At 46.7% G+C, this 18,131-nt stretch overlaps 1 protein-coding gene across 1 annotated transcript; it reads left to right on the forward strand.

The window, feature by feature from the left end:
* Positions 1 to 1,298: 1,298 nt before the first annotated feature.
* On the forward strand, positions 1,299 to 16,486 carry LOC120850047 (lipase member I-like). Its single transcript, XM_040222389.2, has 7 exons — positions 1,299 to 1,410; positions 6,074 to 6,240; positions 6,916 to 7,035; positions 7,749 to 8,063; positions 11,334 to 11,586; positions 13,425 to 13,622; positions 16,213 to 16,486. Exons 1-7 carry the CDS (start codon positions 1,350 to 1,352, stop codon positions 16,443 to 16,445), a joined length of 1,347 nt encoding a protein of 448 aa, XP_040078323.1. The 5' UTR covers positions 1,299 to 1,349; the 3' UTR covers positions 16,446 to 16,486.
* Positions 16,487 to 18,131: the final 1,645 nt, after the last annotated feature.

Below are 18,131 nucleotides of genomic sequence, written 5' to 3' on the forward strand. Positions count from 1 at the left end.
TAAAAGCCTGTAGGTAATGGTAAATTGCGTTCCTGGTTGCAGATTGCCGTAAAAACACATTTGTTTCTAGGATTCACTTTGTAGAATTTGGATGTAGGATTCACGACGGGGGTGACGGTTCATTCACGGCTCCATCGCCTCAAGCCCGGTTCGCCACGCAGTTCATCGCACAGCCACCTTACCACGTCTTTCGAGAGGCGATAGTGTTGTTGAAAATGAACGTCGTCCATGTCAAACACATTGGCGTGGTTTAAATACCTATGCCGACGGCAAAACACGAACGAAAACGCTGCCATTTTGGACGCTTCTCCCTGATCTCGCGCCCAACTCGCCCAAACTCGCCTAGGTCGGAGCCGGCAAGCTTTTGCCATCCGCGGCGGCTTCTGCCACGTCACAATGACGTCACCGCATCTCGCCGCGAGTTCCGAATATGCAACTCTCCGACTGCCTCAAACCCTCCGTTCTGACGTCACGATCTAGGGAGTGTCGGCGCGTGTCGTCATGCACGGCGCCGACCAATCGCGGCGGTCGGCGAGTTTGGCGGAGAACTCGCCTCGATCTGACATTTTCTTACGGGAATGCAAACGAAAAGAACGCGAGGAGAGTTGTGTTTCATCGTCTTCTTTACTGCCTCGCTTTACTTCTTTCTTCACTTCAGAAGCACCTCGTTTCTTGAGTATAAGACCCTTTCAATGGCAAACGCCACAAGGCAATGCCCCAGTCTTTGACGTCCAGGAGTACTTCCGGTTCATAAAAAGAATGAACAAAGCCTACCTTGACACCGCTGCTTGAAATGTTAATGAAACGTTTAACCACCAATTCTCCAGGTGAACGCCAAAAGAACGAGGAAGCGAGAGATTTGTTAATTTTTTTTACAATATTCTTGTAAACCAACTTGCCTCCTCCAAGATCGTTAAATTGTACAGCCGAAAACCCTCGTTAAATCTTTCATTTTGTTATTCGTGTAACATTTATGGTTTCTAGCACTGGTGACGTAAGCAAGCTCGACAGGTTTGCAAAGACGGAGCGACCTGAAGTCACTTGGGACGCAAGCGGCAGTTCATGTGGCCCCATAGCCATGTGCGCGACTGCTGAGCTCGTGCTGACGACGAGCTTCCACAGTTCTTTTGCTTAGCGCGCATTCCACACCATCAAGATTACATGTCTAGCAGCTTAGTAACGTGAGCTCGTTCTGAGCATTCGCTCTAAACATCGCCCTCAAATATGGCGTCAAGTGAATACCCCCTATAGCTTGTAGTTTGTCGAACTGGAACAGCGAAACTGATTGATCATTGAGCAGGGGGACCATTGAATGTACACGTCTCCATTCCGCCTTCACTTCCCGCTTTATGCAGAAGGATATGAAGACACAACCCGGCGTTGTCACCGACACATTCGTCTGCACTTTTCGTGAGTATACGAAGCGTTGAAGCATTCATACTTAGTATACGCATCACCAGTGGGCGTAGACTTTCCATCTCCCCGGGGGGGGGGGGCTGGCTGAGAGGTTCTCTGGGGGGGGGGGGGGGGGGGGGGGGTCTTTTCTGCGGAGTTTTTATTTACAACGGCAATTATCAGTAGTTTATTTGGGTACATTTTACAGCGTATGTATATCTCCATGTGTCCGTCGCTGTGTGCGTTATTTTGTTTACATGCCACTACTAGAAGCTCGTTACATGGCACGTTAACAGCGTCTCGGTAAGGATCATGGCCCAAGGGGGGGGGGGGTCTCTGCCTTCGCTTCCCCCCGGATCTCAACAGACGAGCTCCGATGCCCCCTTCCGTAGTCTACGTCTATGCGCATCACGCAGACGGTATACGCTCATGCCTCGTTACAGGTTTACCATGGTTTACCTGAATTTTGTATGAAAATTATCTCTAATAAGAAACAAAATGGAAAGAATTCAGTTGAGGTGTCAATATTTTATTATCCTGATATTTTCAAGAGGCTGAGCAACCTCAATCACTAAAACAACAGCATACTGCAGCTACGTTTTATCAAAGACTCATATCCCGAAGTCGCCCGGTGCAGCCGCTACTATTCCAAAGATTTCCGGCAGCAGCTACAATAAAAAATATACAGCGATTTAAAAAAAATAATTTACTAAATTCCACGAAAGTTAAGTCTACTCAATTAATAAACTGTAGTAGTGTAGACATTTGGGCGAGTTGGTAGTTATTGAACATAGTTACCGTTGCGCACACAGGGACAAGGACAGAGAAGAGGAACACGTAGACAACAGACAAGCGCACACTCACAACTCATGTATTAACGAAAGAGGAGAAGAAAGTGGTACAGAACGCGGAATCCGCTCGAGCGTTGGTTACACAGGCACGGGGGACCACAGGCCCTAGGGCTCGAGGGGGACACGTAAAATTACCCACACGAAAAAGATTGTAAGAAGGCAATTTCCTCCTCTGTTAATGAAACAGACGGAAAGCTAACACATCGCTCGCCCATGCTTAGGATAATGAAAGCTTCAAAAATCTCTCTGGTGTGTTTTTCTCGATACCTGCCTATTATCTTGGTTTTTGCTAAGGATGGCGTACAAGAGAGTGAAGGGAGTGAGCGGTCAAGAGAGTGAAGGGAGCTCAAAAGCCTAAGCCCACTTTTGACAAAAAAAGAATTGTGGTCGTCTCGTATATGTATAATTTCCCACAATCTTAAAAAGGTGGCTAGCCGTTATACGGGGTCCCTTTAGTGATGCCAGCCCCCCCAAAAAATGGCTCAAATTTGTCAAAAAGTTTATGCTAAGGTAAACGATTTAAAAAACATATGTGCCACAAGAACCACTTCCACTTTTATGTGCCCTGCTCCCTGAGTGTAGTATATAGTACAGTCATGTCTCGTTAATATGGACGCCTCCGTTCCCCAGAAAAATCGTCCATAATGTGAATCGCCCATAATAACGAATCAAGGTCAAAAACACAAACATTAGGAGGTAATAATTGTTAAAAAAAAAGCATTGTTTATTTCGCAAAGAACGAGGAGATATGAGTTTGCACTGACGCTTTCGATCCCACTTTAGTGTCCAAAAAGCGCAACACTTCGGCCACTTGAAGTGCACGTTCTCCGTCCCCCTCCTGCTCAAGGTAGGCGATTGCTGTCTCCAAGCCACGGCGAGCTTCACATCGAGTAACGGTTGGTCTCTCTTCTTCATCGTCTGTTTCTGTCGGCGCAAAGTTTTCGACAAGTTGATGGCCCTGTTGAGCGGATTCACCGACAAGCTCCATGATCTGCTCGTCGCTCATAGGCTCCCAGCTGTTAGTCTCTTCGTCTATATCCAAGAATGCCGATGCCTCTTCATCTGGGTTTTTCTCCCCGAGTTGTCGAAGAGCTTCACGAAGGGCCGCGAGCGGAAGTTCATCCATCGGATCCTCCACCTCCATAGCAGAGCTGTTAACAAGAATACCTGCGTGACGCCAGCAGTTTACAATGGTTTGAGGCCTCACCGCGTCCCACGCCCTCTTCAGCTTTTGAAGGCACCACCTCAAGTCAACAGTTTGCGGTTCGTTGTCTTCCGCGCAAGCGATGTAGTGCCGCACAAGTTCACCTCTGTAGTGTGCCTTAACCGCGCAAATAATTCCTGCGTCCAAGGGCTGTATTTTGGCAGTCATGTTGGGTGGAAAGAACTTCAAGGTAAGGTTTTCATAGTCCGCACGAACAGAATGACATGATGCGTTATCAACCAACAAAACAGCCCTCCTCTTCTCAGCCTTCAAGAAGCGGTCGAATTTCGCCAAGAAGATTTCAAATATCTTTCCTGTCATCCATGCTTTCTTGTTGCAATTGTAAGAGCAATACATGTTCGGGTCAAATGTCTTTCCAAAACATCGTGGTCGCTCCGATTTTGCCACGACAATGGGCTTCCACTTGTGGGTGCCGCTTGCGTTGCACAAAAATCCCACCGTGATTCTCTCTTTGCTTCGCTTGTTTCCAGCCACAGGTTTGGATGCCAGAGTCGAAGATGGGCCCAACTTGTAAAAAAAGCCAGTCTCGTCGAAGTTGTAAATATCATCTGGAGAATACTGAGCAAGAAATTCCGCAAGCTGTTTCCGAGCACTGGCAACGGCGGCTGTATCCACGCTTCCACTCTCTCCATGAATACGGTGGCTTGAAATTCCATGCCTTCTCTTAAACCTGCTGAGCCAACCCCTTGAGTAGTTCAGGTCATGAATGTCTGCATAAAGACGTGAAGATTGCAGACATTAAAATAAAACCACTGAAGAGAGAACAGTTATTTTAACGTAGATGCGTAATTGCACAAGAACGAGCAACTAGAAAAATCATTAGAAGAAACAACATTTTTGGGGAGGAACGCGTAACATTTTGAGAAAACATTTTCAAACTCAGTGCTTAAAAAGATACGCTCAGAACTGACTTACCCATCGTTGTGCCGAACTCCTTCGCCTTTTCTTGCAGCATCTCGTCGCTGACGGCGGCCCCTCTGGAGCGCATTTCCGCAAACCAGATGTTGACGGCCTCCTCCAACTTCTCAAACTTTGGGGGTCGCCGCCGGCAGGAACTGGAGCTGGCTGTGGGAACGCTCATCCATTTCTTTGATTCTTTTAGAATTGCGTGGACTGTCGATTTTCCGAGATCAACGCCAAGGTTTTTTCCACTCCACTCTTTCACGTACTGAACAGACGCTGAAGGCGTTTCAATTTTGAATTTGCATATCTCCTTTTTCAGCTGAGCAGAAAGCTCTGTCCGTTTACGCTTAACACCTGTCATCGTCTCCACCTCCGAAATGACCGGAGAAGCGTCCAGCCTTGCCTCTTGCCTCTTATGCACAACGAATGTGATTCATCACGTATGCCAACCCGGAAGGAGATGGCATACGTTTAAGCTTGAAAGACAAGAAACAAAAAAAAAGAAAAAAAAAAACGACCACCTTCAGGCGCGCAGTTCTTATCTCAAGGGCGGAGGACAATAGTGAATTCCGGGTACAAACTGTGACCTCTACGATTCACTAACCTTTTCTTCTGTCGGGTATGTGGACTCGCCTTCAAAGTAACCAGGCGGGGAACAAAAAGGCAATGGTGAATTCCGAGTAGTACACACTGGGGTCACTAATATTTTTTTTTCGTGGACACGTGTCCATATTAACGAGACAAAAATGCCTGTATTTTCCCGTTTCGTCCCCAAAATAGCCGTCCATAGTCCGGACTGCGGGTAAGAATTGCATGGCGGGAGACCGGTCGCCGAAAATTTCGTCCATATTGCGGGGTGTCCCGATTAACGGGGTCCATATTAACGAGACATGACTGTATCCCCCTTTCATGTGGTAAAAGCTACGTTGGACAAACCGGACGGTGTGTGAACGACCGGCCTACGAGAGCACAATCTCTCTCTAAAGTCTACGGTGGGGGGTCATCTACCCCTGCACTGTAAATACTGTAATTGTACGCCATCCTTAGAAAAAACCAAGATAATAGGCAGATATCGAGAAAAACATACCAGAGAGATTTTTGAAGCTTTCATTATCCTAAGCATGGGCGAGCGATGTGTTAGCTTTCCGTCTGTTTCATTAACAGAGGAGGAAATTGCCTTCTTAAAATCTCTTTCGTGTGGGTAATTTTACGTGTCCCCCTCGAGCCCTCGGGCCTGTGGTCCCTCGTGCCTGTGTAACCAACGCTCGAGTTGATTCCGCGTTTGTACCACTTTCTTTTCCTCTTTCGTTAATACATGAGTTGTGAGTGTGCGCTTGTCTGTCGTCTACGTGTTCCTCTTCTCTGTCCTTGTCCGTGTGTGCGCAACTGTAACTATGTTCCACTCAATTAGTACGAAAAAATCTAATTGATTTATTAACAGCTTTTAAATTGTGGCCAGTCACAGAGGAATCACAAGAAGTCCTGGCTTTGTTGGACAGTGAAACCTAGATTTTCCAGTGAGATAAAATTCCTGCTGCAGTGTAATGGAGCAGGCTCTCAGTATCAATCCGCGCCTGCAGAAACGATCTAATAAAGCTCCGAACAATTCAAAGAGTGTAATGGGCTGGTACGTGCATGACGGACACCCCATTAAAACGCCACGTGACTCGGCAATATTGATTTCCGACGTGCTTTGCAGTGGCGACTTTGGTGGGTTGCCTCCTGGTGTTGTCTTCAGAGGCGCATGGCGACCAAAGCCTGGTTGGAGCTCACAGAATGATCTCGAATACTGGGCGGACGACTCACAAAAGAGCACGTCGGATGGACCTCGCGCAAAGCAAATTTCTAGCCAGCGAGGCCGTCAAGGTACATTTCTGAAGTCTACATAGTGTTTTCGTGTACAGTTTGACTTCTTCCACATGTGTGCTGTTTAGTTACAAAGACTATTGATGGTTGATTTGGCCTCTACGTGCGTTCCCCCTTCGCCTATAGTATAATATCAGGCAGACAAAATATACGACAATAAGGGAACTTGAAATTCTCTGGTAGTCAGCTCGAAGAAATTCGGATTTCACGCTGTTTTGAAATATTAAATTTGGTTTCGCTTCTTTGATGTAGTAGGTTATCAATATGTCGCAAGAGCAATCTTTCAAGTATATATCATTCAATCGTTTTTTTTCCCCGCTATCACCGGTTACTTATAATTTTGTTTTGTAGAGATACATTCTGAAATCGGGGAATCTAGAAAAAGAAAAACAGAATGGCATATTTTATTGACGCTATTTCTTTGAAAAAGGAGTAATATTCTGGAGGACCGCTTGTTTACGGGACAGTGTTTTACTCTGCACATGCAGTACCTATAAAATGAAAGAAAATGACATGCATCATATATTTTCAAGGTAACGTTGATGAAAGTCGGTCTCCGTGTGGGCCGATTCAGATGTCTCTGCAGCCCTGAACTCGATGTTCTGGGAGGAAGTGTTTGTCGCTGCTACGCACACTCTAAAACGATTTTTTTTTTTTATTTCAATTTGCTTACAGTTTGCGAACGTGCACCTGGCAAATGAAATGTGGGAAAACTCTTCTCGAGTACCTCTGGATGTATTGCTGGCTTCTGGCACTTCGTTTGCGGACTACAATGTTAAAAATTTATTCCTCGAGGTGCGTCATTTCACACGCAATAAAAATCACGGACTCTTTTTATTTTGTGATGTAAATTTAATGATCATACAAAACTATTAGAACATAAAAATTCTAAAGTAGTAGTGTGCCACGTGTAATGATTGTTTTAGTGTGAAGATTGTATCATTTTCTTCGATGACGGATCACAAGAGCTATTGTTTGTTTTCTACAACTACTAAGCTTCCTAGTAATTAAACCTCAAATGCTTATATTTTCACAGGAGAAACTGATTAGTCACCGTGCTTCCGCGAGCCTCAGGCAAACCTGTTTATCAACCGAGTTTTTAACTGTCAGGCAGCGCCGTCAGAAGTCTCTTCGTGGAACTGTAGTCTTTTGCGCGTTCGCTTTTACCAACTAAACCAATGATGCACAATGAACGCAGTTTAATCTTACGTTATTTTGTTTGTTTTTTGTGCGTGATTGATAGCAAACTTTTAAAGACGACGATCGCCATGACGATGCACTTTTGGCGCTGCTCGATTGATCCATCGAATTGTGGCGTTGACAAGTGGTCGGACTTGATGTTGATGTGAAAACGGAGTCTGGTCTGCTGGAATCTGTGTGTGCATGCAGGACAAACTTTCTTATCAAAATTCAGTGTTCCGCTCGAACTTTCTTGCTCGCATGAATAGACAGGCTCATATGTCGAGATCGGATTCACCGCATCGCGTGCTCTTTTTCATTCGTTCTAGGAATTGAACTGGATAGTGTCCAAACGTCAAAACGACACTGTCTGCTATCCGGGCCTGGGTTGCTTCAGACGAAGTACCAAGCTTGTGCACCCAATAGGGCTTCCGGATGCGCCAGAGTTTATCAACACTCTTTTCTGGCTTTACTCCCGAATCAACCTGGGCTGCCCACAGTTGCTTGACTACAGAACAGTGTCTGGGTTTCGTCTGCTCAAGCAGTTTGCGACACCCAAAGACCTCGTGATTTTGATTCACGGGTTTGGACAGCATTCCCAGAAACCCTGGGTCACGGAGGTCAAGGACGCTCTTCTACGACAGGTATACCCCTTCTTCTGAATCAAGCAAGGCGATAGAGCGGAAATGTAAACTGAAGTTAGGGTTGAAGTAACCTCACTTAGAAATCGGCAATGTATGTGTCAAGTATTGTAAAGAGGCAATAATGTTTGACAATTCCTAGAACACGTTCTGGGGGTATGTTTTTGTTATTTGCGTCTGCGCTCTATTTTATATTCATATTTTAATATGAATATATCCTCCGCAAAAGACGAAAAGTGGAACAGGTGCACAAACCTCTCTGTATACAGGGTGCGACCATAAGGACTATCACATTTGGAACACTTTGCAAAATTCAAACTCCTAACGTACATACTCGAAATTGGCCACACGAACGTAGTTTCGCCAAAATTTTTATTTCTATTTTTTTCTTTTAGAAAATATTAAAAATAAGGCCAAAACGGAGGCCGTGGATTTCCTATGCCCTATACCGTATGTTCTCCGTCTGTACACTGGTTTCCCAGCTTGCTCTCAGGTAGTCATAGTTCATAGATTTCGTTTAAAGTATTAATTATCACAATTATCTTGCTTATCGCCATCCTCTGCCATTGGTTTTTAGCGTTTTGGCGTTCAGGCGGACATAGGAAATACACGGCGGCAGATTTTGCTTTATTTTGAATACTTCACTACTTCAGGATTGAGCTCTGAAAAGATTAGACATAAAACCTCTTGCAAAACTACGTCCGTGGGCCCCATGTCACATATCTACGTTTGAAATTCGAATTTTGCTAGGCGTTCTAAATGCGTTAGTCTTTACGGCTGTATCATGTACTCCTTCCAAGATACGCTGCGTGTGCGTGGTTTCTCGGACAAACACATTAAACAATAAAAAATAGCGCATGCTTCAATATTAAACATATGTTACGAGTCACTTTTATATTACTTGTTTCTTATCTTATCACAGAATACGCGAGCCTTAATTTGCTTACTAGCAGCGCGATAATCGTCGCTCTACCTGTTGCTTCATCCGGCTGTACTTTTTCGTTCATGGACAGAGAGCACCCAATATTTAATACGTTATATTGGTTTCTTAGGCGCCCATGCAATTTTGATTCATTTCTCTGTATCACTCCGCCGACCTCTTTGTGACATTAATACTCATGTCATCCTTGGATGTATTTAAAATTCACATGCTGCCCGAATAACTTAATGTTTGGTGTTTTCTACTATTCGCCCTGCATTTTTATTCCAGAAAACCTTTTCAGTCTTTGCTTCCTCCTCCAGCTGTATCGACAGAGACGTGATGGCAAAGCGTTGATACGATAGTCGGTGACAGGTTAAAGGGGAAGCTCCTCTCACCCCTTTCGACTTTAGTGGAACGAATGCTGGAAAGTAGACGACCTCCTCTCCAGTGGTCGTTCTGCTAAAGTGGAAAGGGGTGCGGGAAGTTTCCTTTAAACTCTCAACCTATCACCGACTAGAGAAAGATTAAAAAGAAAACAGACGCAGGCGACACAGATTGAAGCCTCATTCGAGATAAAAGGTAGAAACAAAAGTAGCTTCAACTTAAACGTCAACTTTATTGTTTCTCTCTCCAAAAAAGACGGGGAGAAAGAAAAACAAGCAGACTGTTGTCGCTTGACAGAGTTTCTTCTCCCCACCAGCAACGAGAGAAACTATTTTACATACTATAGTGACCCGTAGAACAAGGTTTACATGGGATCAAAACACACAGCATTAAACAGAAAAAAAAAAACAAAAAAACATCTGACGTACATTACGAACATTCCTTGCAGGTAGGAGGTCCCATCAAGAATAGGCACAAATAACACTAGAGAAACAATGAGCGAACATCCTTTCTGCTCAAACTCATCAAATCCGTGCCCAGTCTATGTGTTTTGTTTATAACATTAGGCAACGAGTACTGCAACATCTGGGGGCCGCAGCCTGTTCTCGAGCGAGGCGTTGACCATGTGTCAACACAACGGCCTGCATAAGCAGGCACTCTCCGCCTCATATTGGCGATGGATAGAAAAACAAGTTGATTTTGCCTTACAGACGTTTGATATGTAAGAAGAAGTGTAGAATTATAATGCTCTGGAATTAGAACTATATGAAGGTTTTTGAAAAGTTGTAACGTGTGAGCGTTGAACTCCGCATTGCACATAATTCGAATTATTCTCTTCTAGAGAATATCCCGACGATGCCGTGCTCGAATCACGGCACACTTAGAGCGACGGTCCGCAACACCATCGCTGGACAGAGACCCTCTCGCAGACCCGGAACCAAAACTTTCGAACATCGGCCTAAGTAACCAACGTCAACGGGTCTTCGTCCTCCTCTTTCTCTAACATCGAGAAACGCTGCTGCTGCAAAGCCAAAAACCTCCGGGCCAATGACAGGGGCTGTTGGACCTCGTTTTCATTGATGCCGACAGCCACCTTTAATCACACTAGGATCCCGTAGGTGACGCAAGGTCATACGTCACCGCGGGCATAAGCGGGACCCTCGGACTCGTGCGGCGGAGACATTCGGGACTTACCTTCCAACGATACCATCGAATCATGTCCCATGAAAACATCGTCATCGTATATCCCAAACCCAGTTTCCAGCCTGTCCGTCCCTCAGCCACACCATTTAGTGACTGGTCACTGACAGTTTTAGGAACGCAGGGCTTATTATGTTCACGCTTCTTGCTTGGGTGTTCATATATCGTCTGGTGCCGCAATCCTATCGGCTCCAATAATAATATGCCTGAAACCACACCCTGCGTTTCTTAAGCATTCAATGACTATAGTGATCCGTCATCACATCATTCAATACCCACGGCCACTACCTTTGTTTTAGAGCGTAGCTCTTAGTCACCCCTTTCCGGCTTCAGCGGCGTCCCGTCGCCGTCGGCGAACGCCGTTCAAGCCGCTCCCATAACGCCGCTCAAGCCGTTCCCATAAAGACGTCACACGTGACGTCACGAGGGTCACGGGTGACGTCACTAGGGTCACTCGTGAAGGTCACGACGAAGGTCGCGACCTTCACAGTGAAGGTCACGACTTTCACGAGGCCTTCACGAGTGACGTCACGAGAGTCGCTGGGGTCACGAGTGACGTCGCGAGGGAGAATGGAGAAAGTGGGAGGAGGAGGGGAGGAGAATGAGAGGAGGGGAAGGGGAGAAGAGGGTACGGAGGAGGAAGAGGGGCATACCCTCTCCGTACCCTCCCCTCCTCCTCCTCAATAGCTGCGCTCTAATTGGGCATTACAGGGCATTGTAAACATCTTTAATTTTTTTTCTCTGACTGCTATTCTTTTTTCCAAAAGGTGGATTGCAATGTCCTCGTTGCGGACTGGCGCAAAGGGGCGCGGAAGCCACACTACCTGGCCGCCGTAGCCAACACCGCGATGGTGGCGAGGCAGTTATTTGTGTTGGTGAGAAACCTGAAGCGGAAGTTTCCCGACACGGTAACACCGTCCAGATTGCACCTGGTCGGTTTCAGCATCGGTGCACACGTGGCCGGTTTCTTTGGAAGGTACTTCAAGAAGAGGACCGGGGAACTCATTGGAAGGATCACGGGTGAGGGGCAGCTGCTTGTACTGAAATGGCGAAGTTGAGAGAAGAAGGGAGAGTTCGAGGTATACGTGCAGGGTCTGGCGTTTCGAACGCCAGACCTTGCACGAAGAGCAGACGATGCTTTTCTCCGACGGGAGGGAAACAGAAAACAGAGGCAAAGACAACCAGAATTTGCGTCTACTCATGAATCACCCAATCAGAACTCGCTCTGACGCACACGCGCACTCCCCATCTCCTTCTATCTCTCTCTCTCTGTCTTTCTTTCTCACTGTCTCTCCGTATAATGTCACAGTGGGTGGTCTGGTCTTGAGTGCTCAAGTAATGACCGACGACCGACGACTGCTTCTGCCGCAGTTCTTATGCCTGCAGAGGACAACTGGGGCTCGGTATCGATTAGAAATGAACACACACAATTTCTTTTCAATCGATTTATTATGGTTTTAGAAGACTAACCAATCAATATTTCACTATATATCGCGCATATTTTTAATAACGTAAAAAAAAACGAAAAAAAAAAACGCAACTGCTTGAAACCGTAACTGAAAGATGAGTACGGGGTTAATGGCCGCGACATGTGGACTGGGGAGGAGGGAGAAATGTAGAGGAGAGAGTTGATAGAAGTCACGTAACTACACCAGACCACGTTTTTTTTTTTTTTTTTCTTTCTTTTTTTTTTTTTGGTTGTGCAAAGCGGACAAAAACGCGCGAACGTCAACCACAAAGTGTTTGGCGTTTGCGCGGTTTTTTTTTTGTTTTTTTTTATGCTCTTACCAATTTGTGGGCGTAAGATGAGTGATGTCTTCAACCAGGAGAAGGGGCGACGTCTCGGCGACGTCTTCGTGCGAATCAGCTTGGTGGTCGGGTCGGGCCTGTCCCGATGAATAAATCCAAATTGTTTTGATCAGTAAAACATTTCTCTTTTTGATCTAGACAGATTTGCCGATACCGCGAATGACAGTTCTAAAGTAAAGGTACCACGCCCGTCGTCCGCTGCCATCGCTAGTCCGCATCGTCCAGCGGTTCATCCCGCGACTCTAGCGATGACGCCATGTTGAGAACTACGCAGTACATGTACTTCTGGTACTCTGCAATTTTTTTTTCTTTTTCAATTAACGTGTCTGCAGCTTTTTAAAAAGCACGAAAAATGGGTTTCGTTTTTTTAATATATTGAGTGTGCGTTTTCGATTATCACGACTTTGATTATATTTGGTACGTGTGTCTGAACGTCACTTGACCGCGAAGAAGAGAGTGAGTGCAACTGAAACCGGCCAGTTTACGATCGGCAATTTTCGGGAGGAAAGAAAAAACGAATTTGGAGCCGCAAATTCTGTTTTGGGAAGCCGGGCTCTCATATGTCATTTACAGATAAAAACTTTGGCGAGCGTAAATACACTGTCAGTGTCCCTCTAAGCACAGCCATGGCGAGTCAATACAAGGACTTTGTTGTGTCAGACTTCATCCCCTTATAACTTGTGAGAATACGTATACTATTACAAAACGTTGTTGATTTTGTTTCAAATAGCGTACCAAATACCACGTTGTGCTTTTGGCGTTCTCGAAGTTATATGTTTTGTTAATTGACGTCTCCCATGACCTGAGTGAGAAAAGCGCAACGATGGCCATCTCCTGAACACATGATTCGTTTTAAAGCACAGACTTTAAGATTCAGTAATGCCGTGGTCCAGTACAATGCATATATTTGACAGAAGTTTAGACCGCGCCTCGTTCTGTTTTGGCTTCTTTCGGGTCACCTGGGAATTGGAGAGTCGTTCGCGCGTCGCGACAACCGTCCTTTTTTCTAAGAACACGGTTCAGTCACGTTTTAACGGCCGATCACGCAGCACTGGACGCGACAGGACCGCTGTTTGAGAACACGAGCGTTCACGTTTCCCGGAAGGACGCCGAGTTTGTGGACGTCATCCACACCAGCGGAGGGTCCAGCATCCTGGAGGGGGAGCTCGGCACGGACAGGCCTTTCGGGCACGTCGACTTCTACCCGAACGGGGGCAGGAGGCAGCCGGGTTGCCCTTCGGTGAGCGGTAAGCTCTCGATATCAATCATCGCCACCAGAAAACTTCCAAAGCCGGGGGGTCACACCGCTCGGACATCACACAGAAGACACAGAGTTTGCCTGCAGAGACGATGAGAGAATAATCCGCCTCAAGCGTCTCTGAAGCACGTGTGCTTCATACATATCTGCAAACAGTTTTTGCATGGCCGATGGGACCGTCATACCAGTAAGACCTCAGCCAGTGTCTGTCTTTTGTAAGGTGTATGAGCAGTGTGGGCGCGGCTTAAGAAATCTAGCGCGCCTACTTTCTATCCAAAGCACTTGGGAGATTCAGTCGCCACAATCTACGGAAAGATCTCAGCGAATGACGCGGCTAAAATTATCCTTAGATAAGAAAATCAAAGACGTTTACAAATTCCTGTAATGCGAAATAAGAGCGCAGCTGTTGAGGTATATTGGGATTTTGCGATACACCTCGTCCCCCTCCCCTCCTCCTCTCCTCCCCTCTTTCCTCCGTTCTCCTTCCCCACTTAATTTAGCTGGAAAATTGACGCCACGTAACCTCAACACCCAATTCAGCTTCCCCCTCAATTTAGAGGGGCAAATGACGTCACGTAACTTCGTGTCACGTCACCCATGAACAAATTCAGTTTCTCTCCTCGAATTAGCGGGAAACTTGACGTCACGTGACCCCAACACCAATTCGGTTCCCCGCTAAATGTAGCGGGTTTAACTGAATCGGTGTTGAGGTCATGTGACGTCAGTTTTACCGCTAAATTAAGCGGGGAAACTAAATGCGCAGTGTTGCATTATGGGGCGTCACAGACCTACATAGAAATTCAGTTTCTCCGCTAAATTTAGCGGGGAATCGAATTGGTGTGTAGGTCCCTGACGTCCCATAATGCAACGTGCGCGGTTACCCCGACGGCGACGGCGACGCCGCTATACGCGGAAACGGACGGCTAAAAAACTGCGCTCTGAGAAAAATATAAATAAATAAACTGTCGCTTTGCGATACTGGACATGTCGTTCCACATGCTTCGTCGTGCTCACTGTAACAAAGCTGGCTGCATTTTTTGGGGGGTCTGAATTTACTTCGTAGATTGCAGAGACTTGCTTTCTCAAGTGCTTTGAGGGAAAGCAGACGCGCCGGATATTTCTAGAGTAATATACGGCAAGCGAATGTTCCAAAATGCGTCTCTTTTCACGCATCGGAACGCAAGGAAGAGCAGATATGACAATGAGAGGACAACGCGGAAAACGCGTAGAGAAGGCGCGATGACGAGGCAACCAAGCGCGCACCGTCGTTGGTTGAGCTCGGGGAGAAACAAAATCACGCCTGCGTCGGCAAAGGGGTAAAAAAATAAAAAATAAAACGCGCGAGGCGTGCGCAACAAACAGATGACCTTGCAGGCCGTATAACATTCCTGTTTATGGTAATTGGCACTAAGACGCACACAGGCCTTGGCGTCATTCGGACTAAAGGCTCGTTCACACAGACCCGTTTTCTCACGTTACGTTACGAAAAGTCACCTGGAAATCTGTGCTTCGTATTAAGCGTGGCTACCAACACAACGCGATATTCGAGACACGAATGTCTCGGTGACAACGAGCTAGGACGGTGAGTTACTGCGGCAACCAAGGACACAAGGCTCGTCGTAACCTTTAGTCGTAACCACGGTAGTCGTAACGTATACGGTAAGGAGTTGAGCTCGGTTCACCTTTTCACACAGCTCCGTTTTCTTACGTATACGTCTAAATCACCGAAACATTCGTGTCTCGAGTGTCGCGTGCCAGGCTATCTCCTTGAATTGGTAGCCACGCTAAATACGAAGCACAGATTTCCCGGTGACTTTTCGTAACGTAACGTAAAAAAAGGAAGATCAGCGTAGCTGTTCAATGGAAAGTAATGGCCGGCCGCAAGTCGGCAGGCCAGAGTTGCAAGGCTGCCGCCATCTATTAGCGACGGCGGAAACCAGATACGTAGCTTGCCGCCGTCGCTCATAGATGACGGTAGGTGTCCAGAGTTCGGTGTCTTCATTAGTTTGCGGGTCTGTATGAACGAGTCACTGGACCTGGGAAAGTAGCGCCATTGCCTTCCCACCTGCTAGACCAACACAAACAAATAACAACGTACAAACGAGCAAATCTCTCAAAGTGATTGGCTTATCGCTGTCGGTTACCATGGTGATCGCCACCCTTTCTAGGCTTCGAAGCTTCGAAGGGGTCGTTAAAACCAGTCGCACCAAGATCGCTATGGAGCATCGTCGTACTGAAAGCGTTCCTCGGCCAATATGAGCGTCTTTGGCACTGTGCAAGCAATAAACTTATCACTCATGCTCAATTACCCAGACCTCTTACAATTATGTTGCTCTCCGTGCGTGTTTCAAGACAGTAAAATATTTTTTTAATGCCTCCAAGCACTGACTTTGCGTGTCATATAGCGGTACGAAGATATACGGCATAAGGCGCGGCGTCGGTGCGGGGGGCGTTGAAAAATAATTTTACTGCCTTGAAACACGCAAGAAGAGCAACATAAATGTAAGCGGTCTGGGGAAATAAGCATGAGTGATAAATTTATTGCATTGATTTTACGATGGACTTGACTTGTCCTCCAGGCGTGATGTGCCACCACAAGCGAGCCCCGGTTCTGTTCCTCGAGTCCCTACAGGACACGGGCTGCAGATTCAAGTCTCACGCGTGCATCGGGGGTCGAGAATTCTTCTTGAAGAACCAGTGCGCCCCTGGCGGACGCCGGCAGGGAGAGATGGGCTACCGGAGCCGGAACTCACTCGGTCGGGGAATGCAACTCCTGAGGACCCGAGCCACCTCCCCTTACTGCCTGCAGTGACATCGCGGAGCCAGCTATGGCGACACTGAACCTTCGGTGAAACATTTACACAAGCGTGATCATGCTGATGAAGAGCGGGGAGCACATATTGTATAGACCCTTTTCTTTGCAATTGCCACCAGGTGGTACTCCAGTCTTTGACGTCCCAAGGAACTCCCGGTTCATGAAAAAGAATGAACAGAGCCCACCTTAACACTGCTGCTTGAAACGTCGATGAAACATCTAACCTCCACCTCTCCAGACGAAAGCCGAAAGAACCAAGAAATGCGAGATCCGTTCAAATGTTTCGAATATTCTTGTAAACCAACGTGTATCTCAAACTCCGTTGTCCGTGTCGCATTGATGCTTTCTAGCACAGGTAACATAAGCAAGCTCGACAGCCTCTCAAAGACGGAGCGACCGCAAGTCACTCGGGACGCCAAGCAGCGGTTCATGTTCTTACACATGCGAAAGGGTCTATACTGAGCACAAAGCGCAGTTCGGAGCCCAGCTGCTTCCTCATGCATCGGCTCCTTCCGCAGTCGCTCTCCTACGCTATCCTGCCAAAAAAAAAGGTACAGTCTGAGCTTCTTATGTTTCGCGCTTATGGCTTATGGCTCACGTTTCGAGAATCGCCCTGTATAAATACGACACAACATGTTATTATATTCCACAATACTGCCAACCCGGTTAAGGGCCAAGCCAGGAGTAGACATTTACAAGCATGCACATACGTTCCTACACATATGTATAATGAATAGTCGTATGTGAACGGTATAAATGAAGTAAACAGCTGTCTTAAATACGATGCACACTCCGTAGCCAATAGACCGATCTCACTAAGCGTTCGGCGCATGCGTGACACCGCCATAACTTTAGTTCGCAAGACGCAGACGGCCGTGTTTGCTAGGGCTCGTGCCGTTTCGTGCTCCACACGCGCAGAGCTCCAGCGAGGTTGTCGCGTGTGCAGAAAGACTAAAGTTCCCTCGATGCATTGCGGCAGCGGTGGCGTAGTCAAACTGGCTGGTGAGATCGGTCTACTGTTCTGAGTCAACATCAATTTTATTATTTATATTAGATTATAAGGGAAGATAATTGTTTTATAATATGATGAACGAGAACTATTGCATCGAACGAAATGCTTTCGCCGGTGGGCTCAGCGCAGTACACGAATAAAATGGCGGTCATAGCGCACGAAAAGACGGGGAATAAGTTACAGCATGTAATATAGTGGTATCTAGAACATACATAGAAACTTAAACAGTTAGCCAGTTTCCGCCCCCTTCACTGAAAGAAACGAAATTGCACTGCCTTGCCGCATACATACTAAGTAAGCATAGTTGAATCACCCGGAGCTTGGTCTAATCACTAATGAACATGACTGAGACGCGCAGCCTGCAGGTGACCAACAAGGCGAAGTGTCGCCCTACGCATCCCCAGTAGGCGGGCTCGAATCACTGCCGAGGTGCCCGAAATTTTACGGGGGCTCATTTTAGAGACGGTGCCAAGGAATCGAGATTTCGGTTGCGCTCCAAGAGATTTAAAGGTAGTCGAAACTAATCCTCAGTCCCCCCTTGGGACGTGCCAGATGCTCTTGCTTGTTATGGCACGCAGTGATATGATTGCTGCGCCATTTGAGCCAAAGCTGCGCCAACATACCTGTACTCTACTGCATCCTGCTACATTTTACCAAAATGTGAGAAATTT

Source organism: Ixodes scapularis, unplaced genomic scaffold, assembly GCF_016920785.2.
Source record: "Ixodes scapularis isolate PalLabHiFi unplaced genomic scaffold, ASM1692078v2 PGA_scaffold3__209_contigs__length_174095766, whole genome shotgun sequence".
In the NCBI taxonomy this organism is placed as follows: domain Eukaryota; kingdom Metazoa; phylum Arthropoda; class Arachnida; order Ixodida; family Ixodidae; genus Ixodes; species Ixodes scapularis.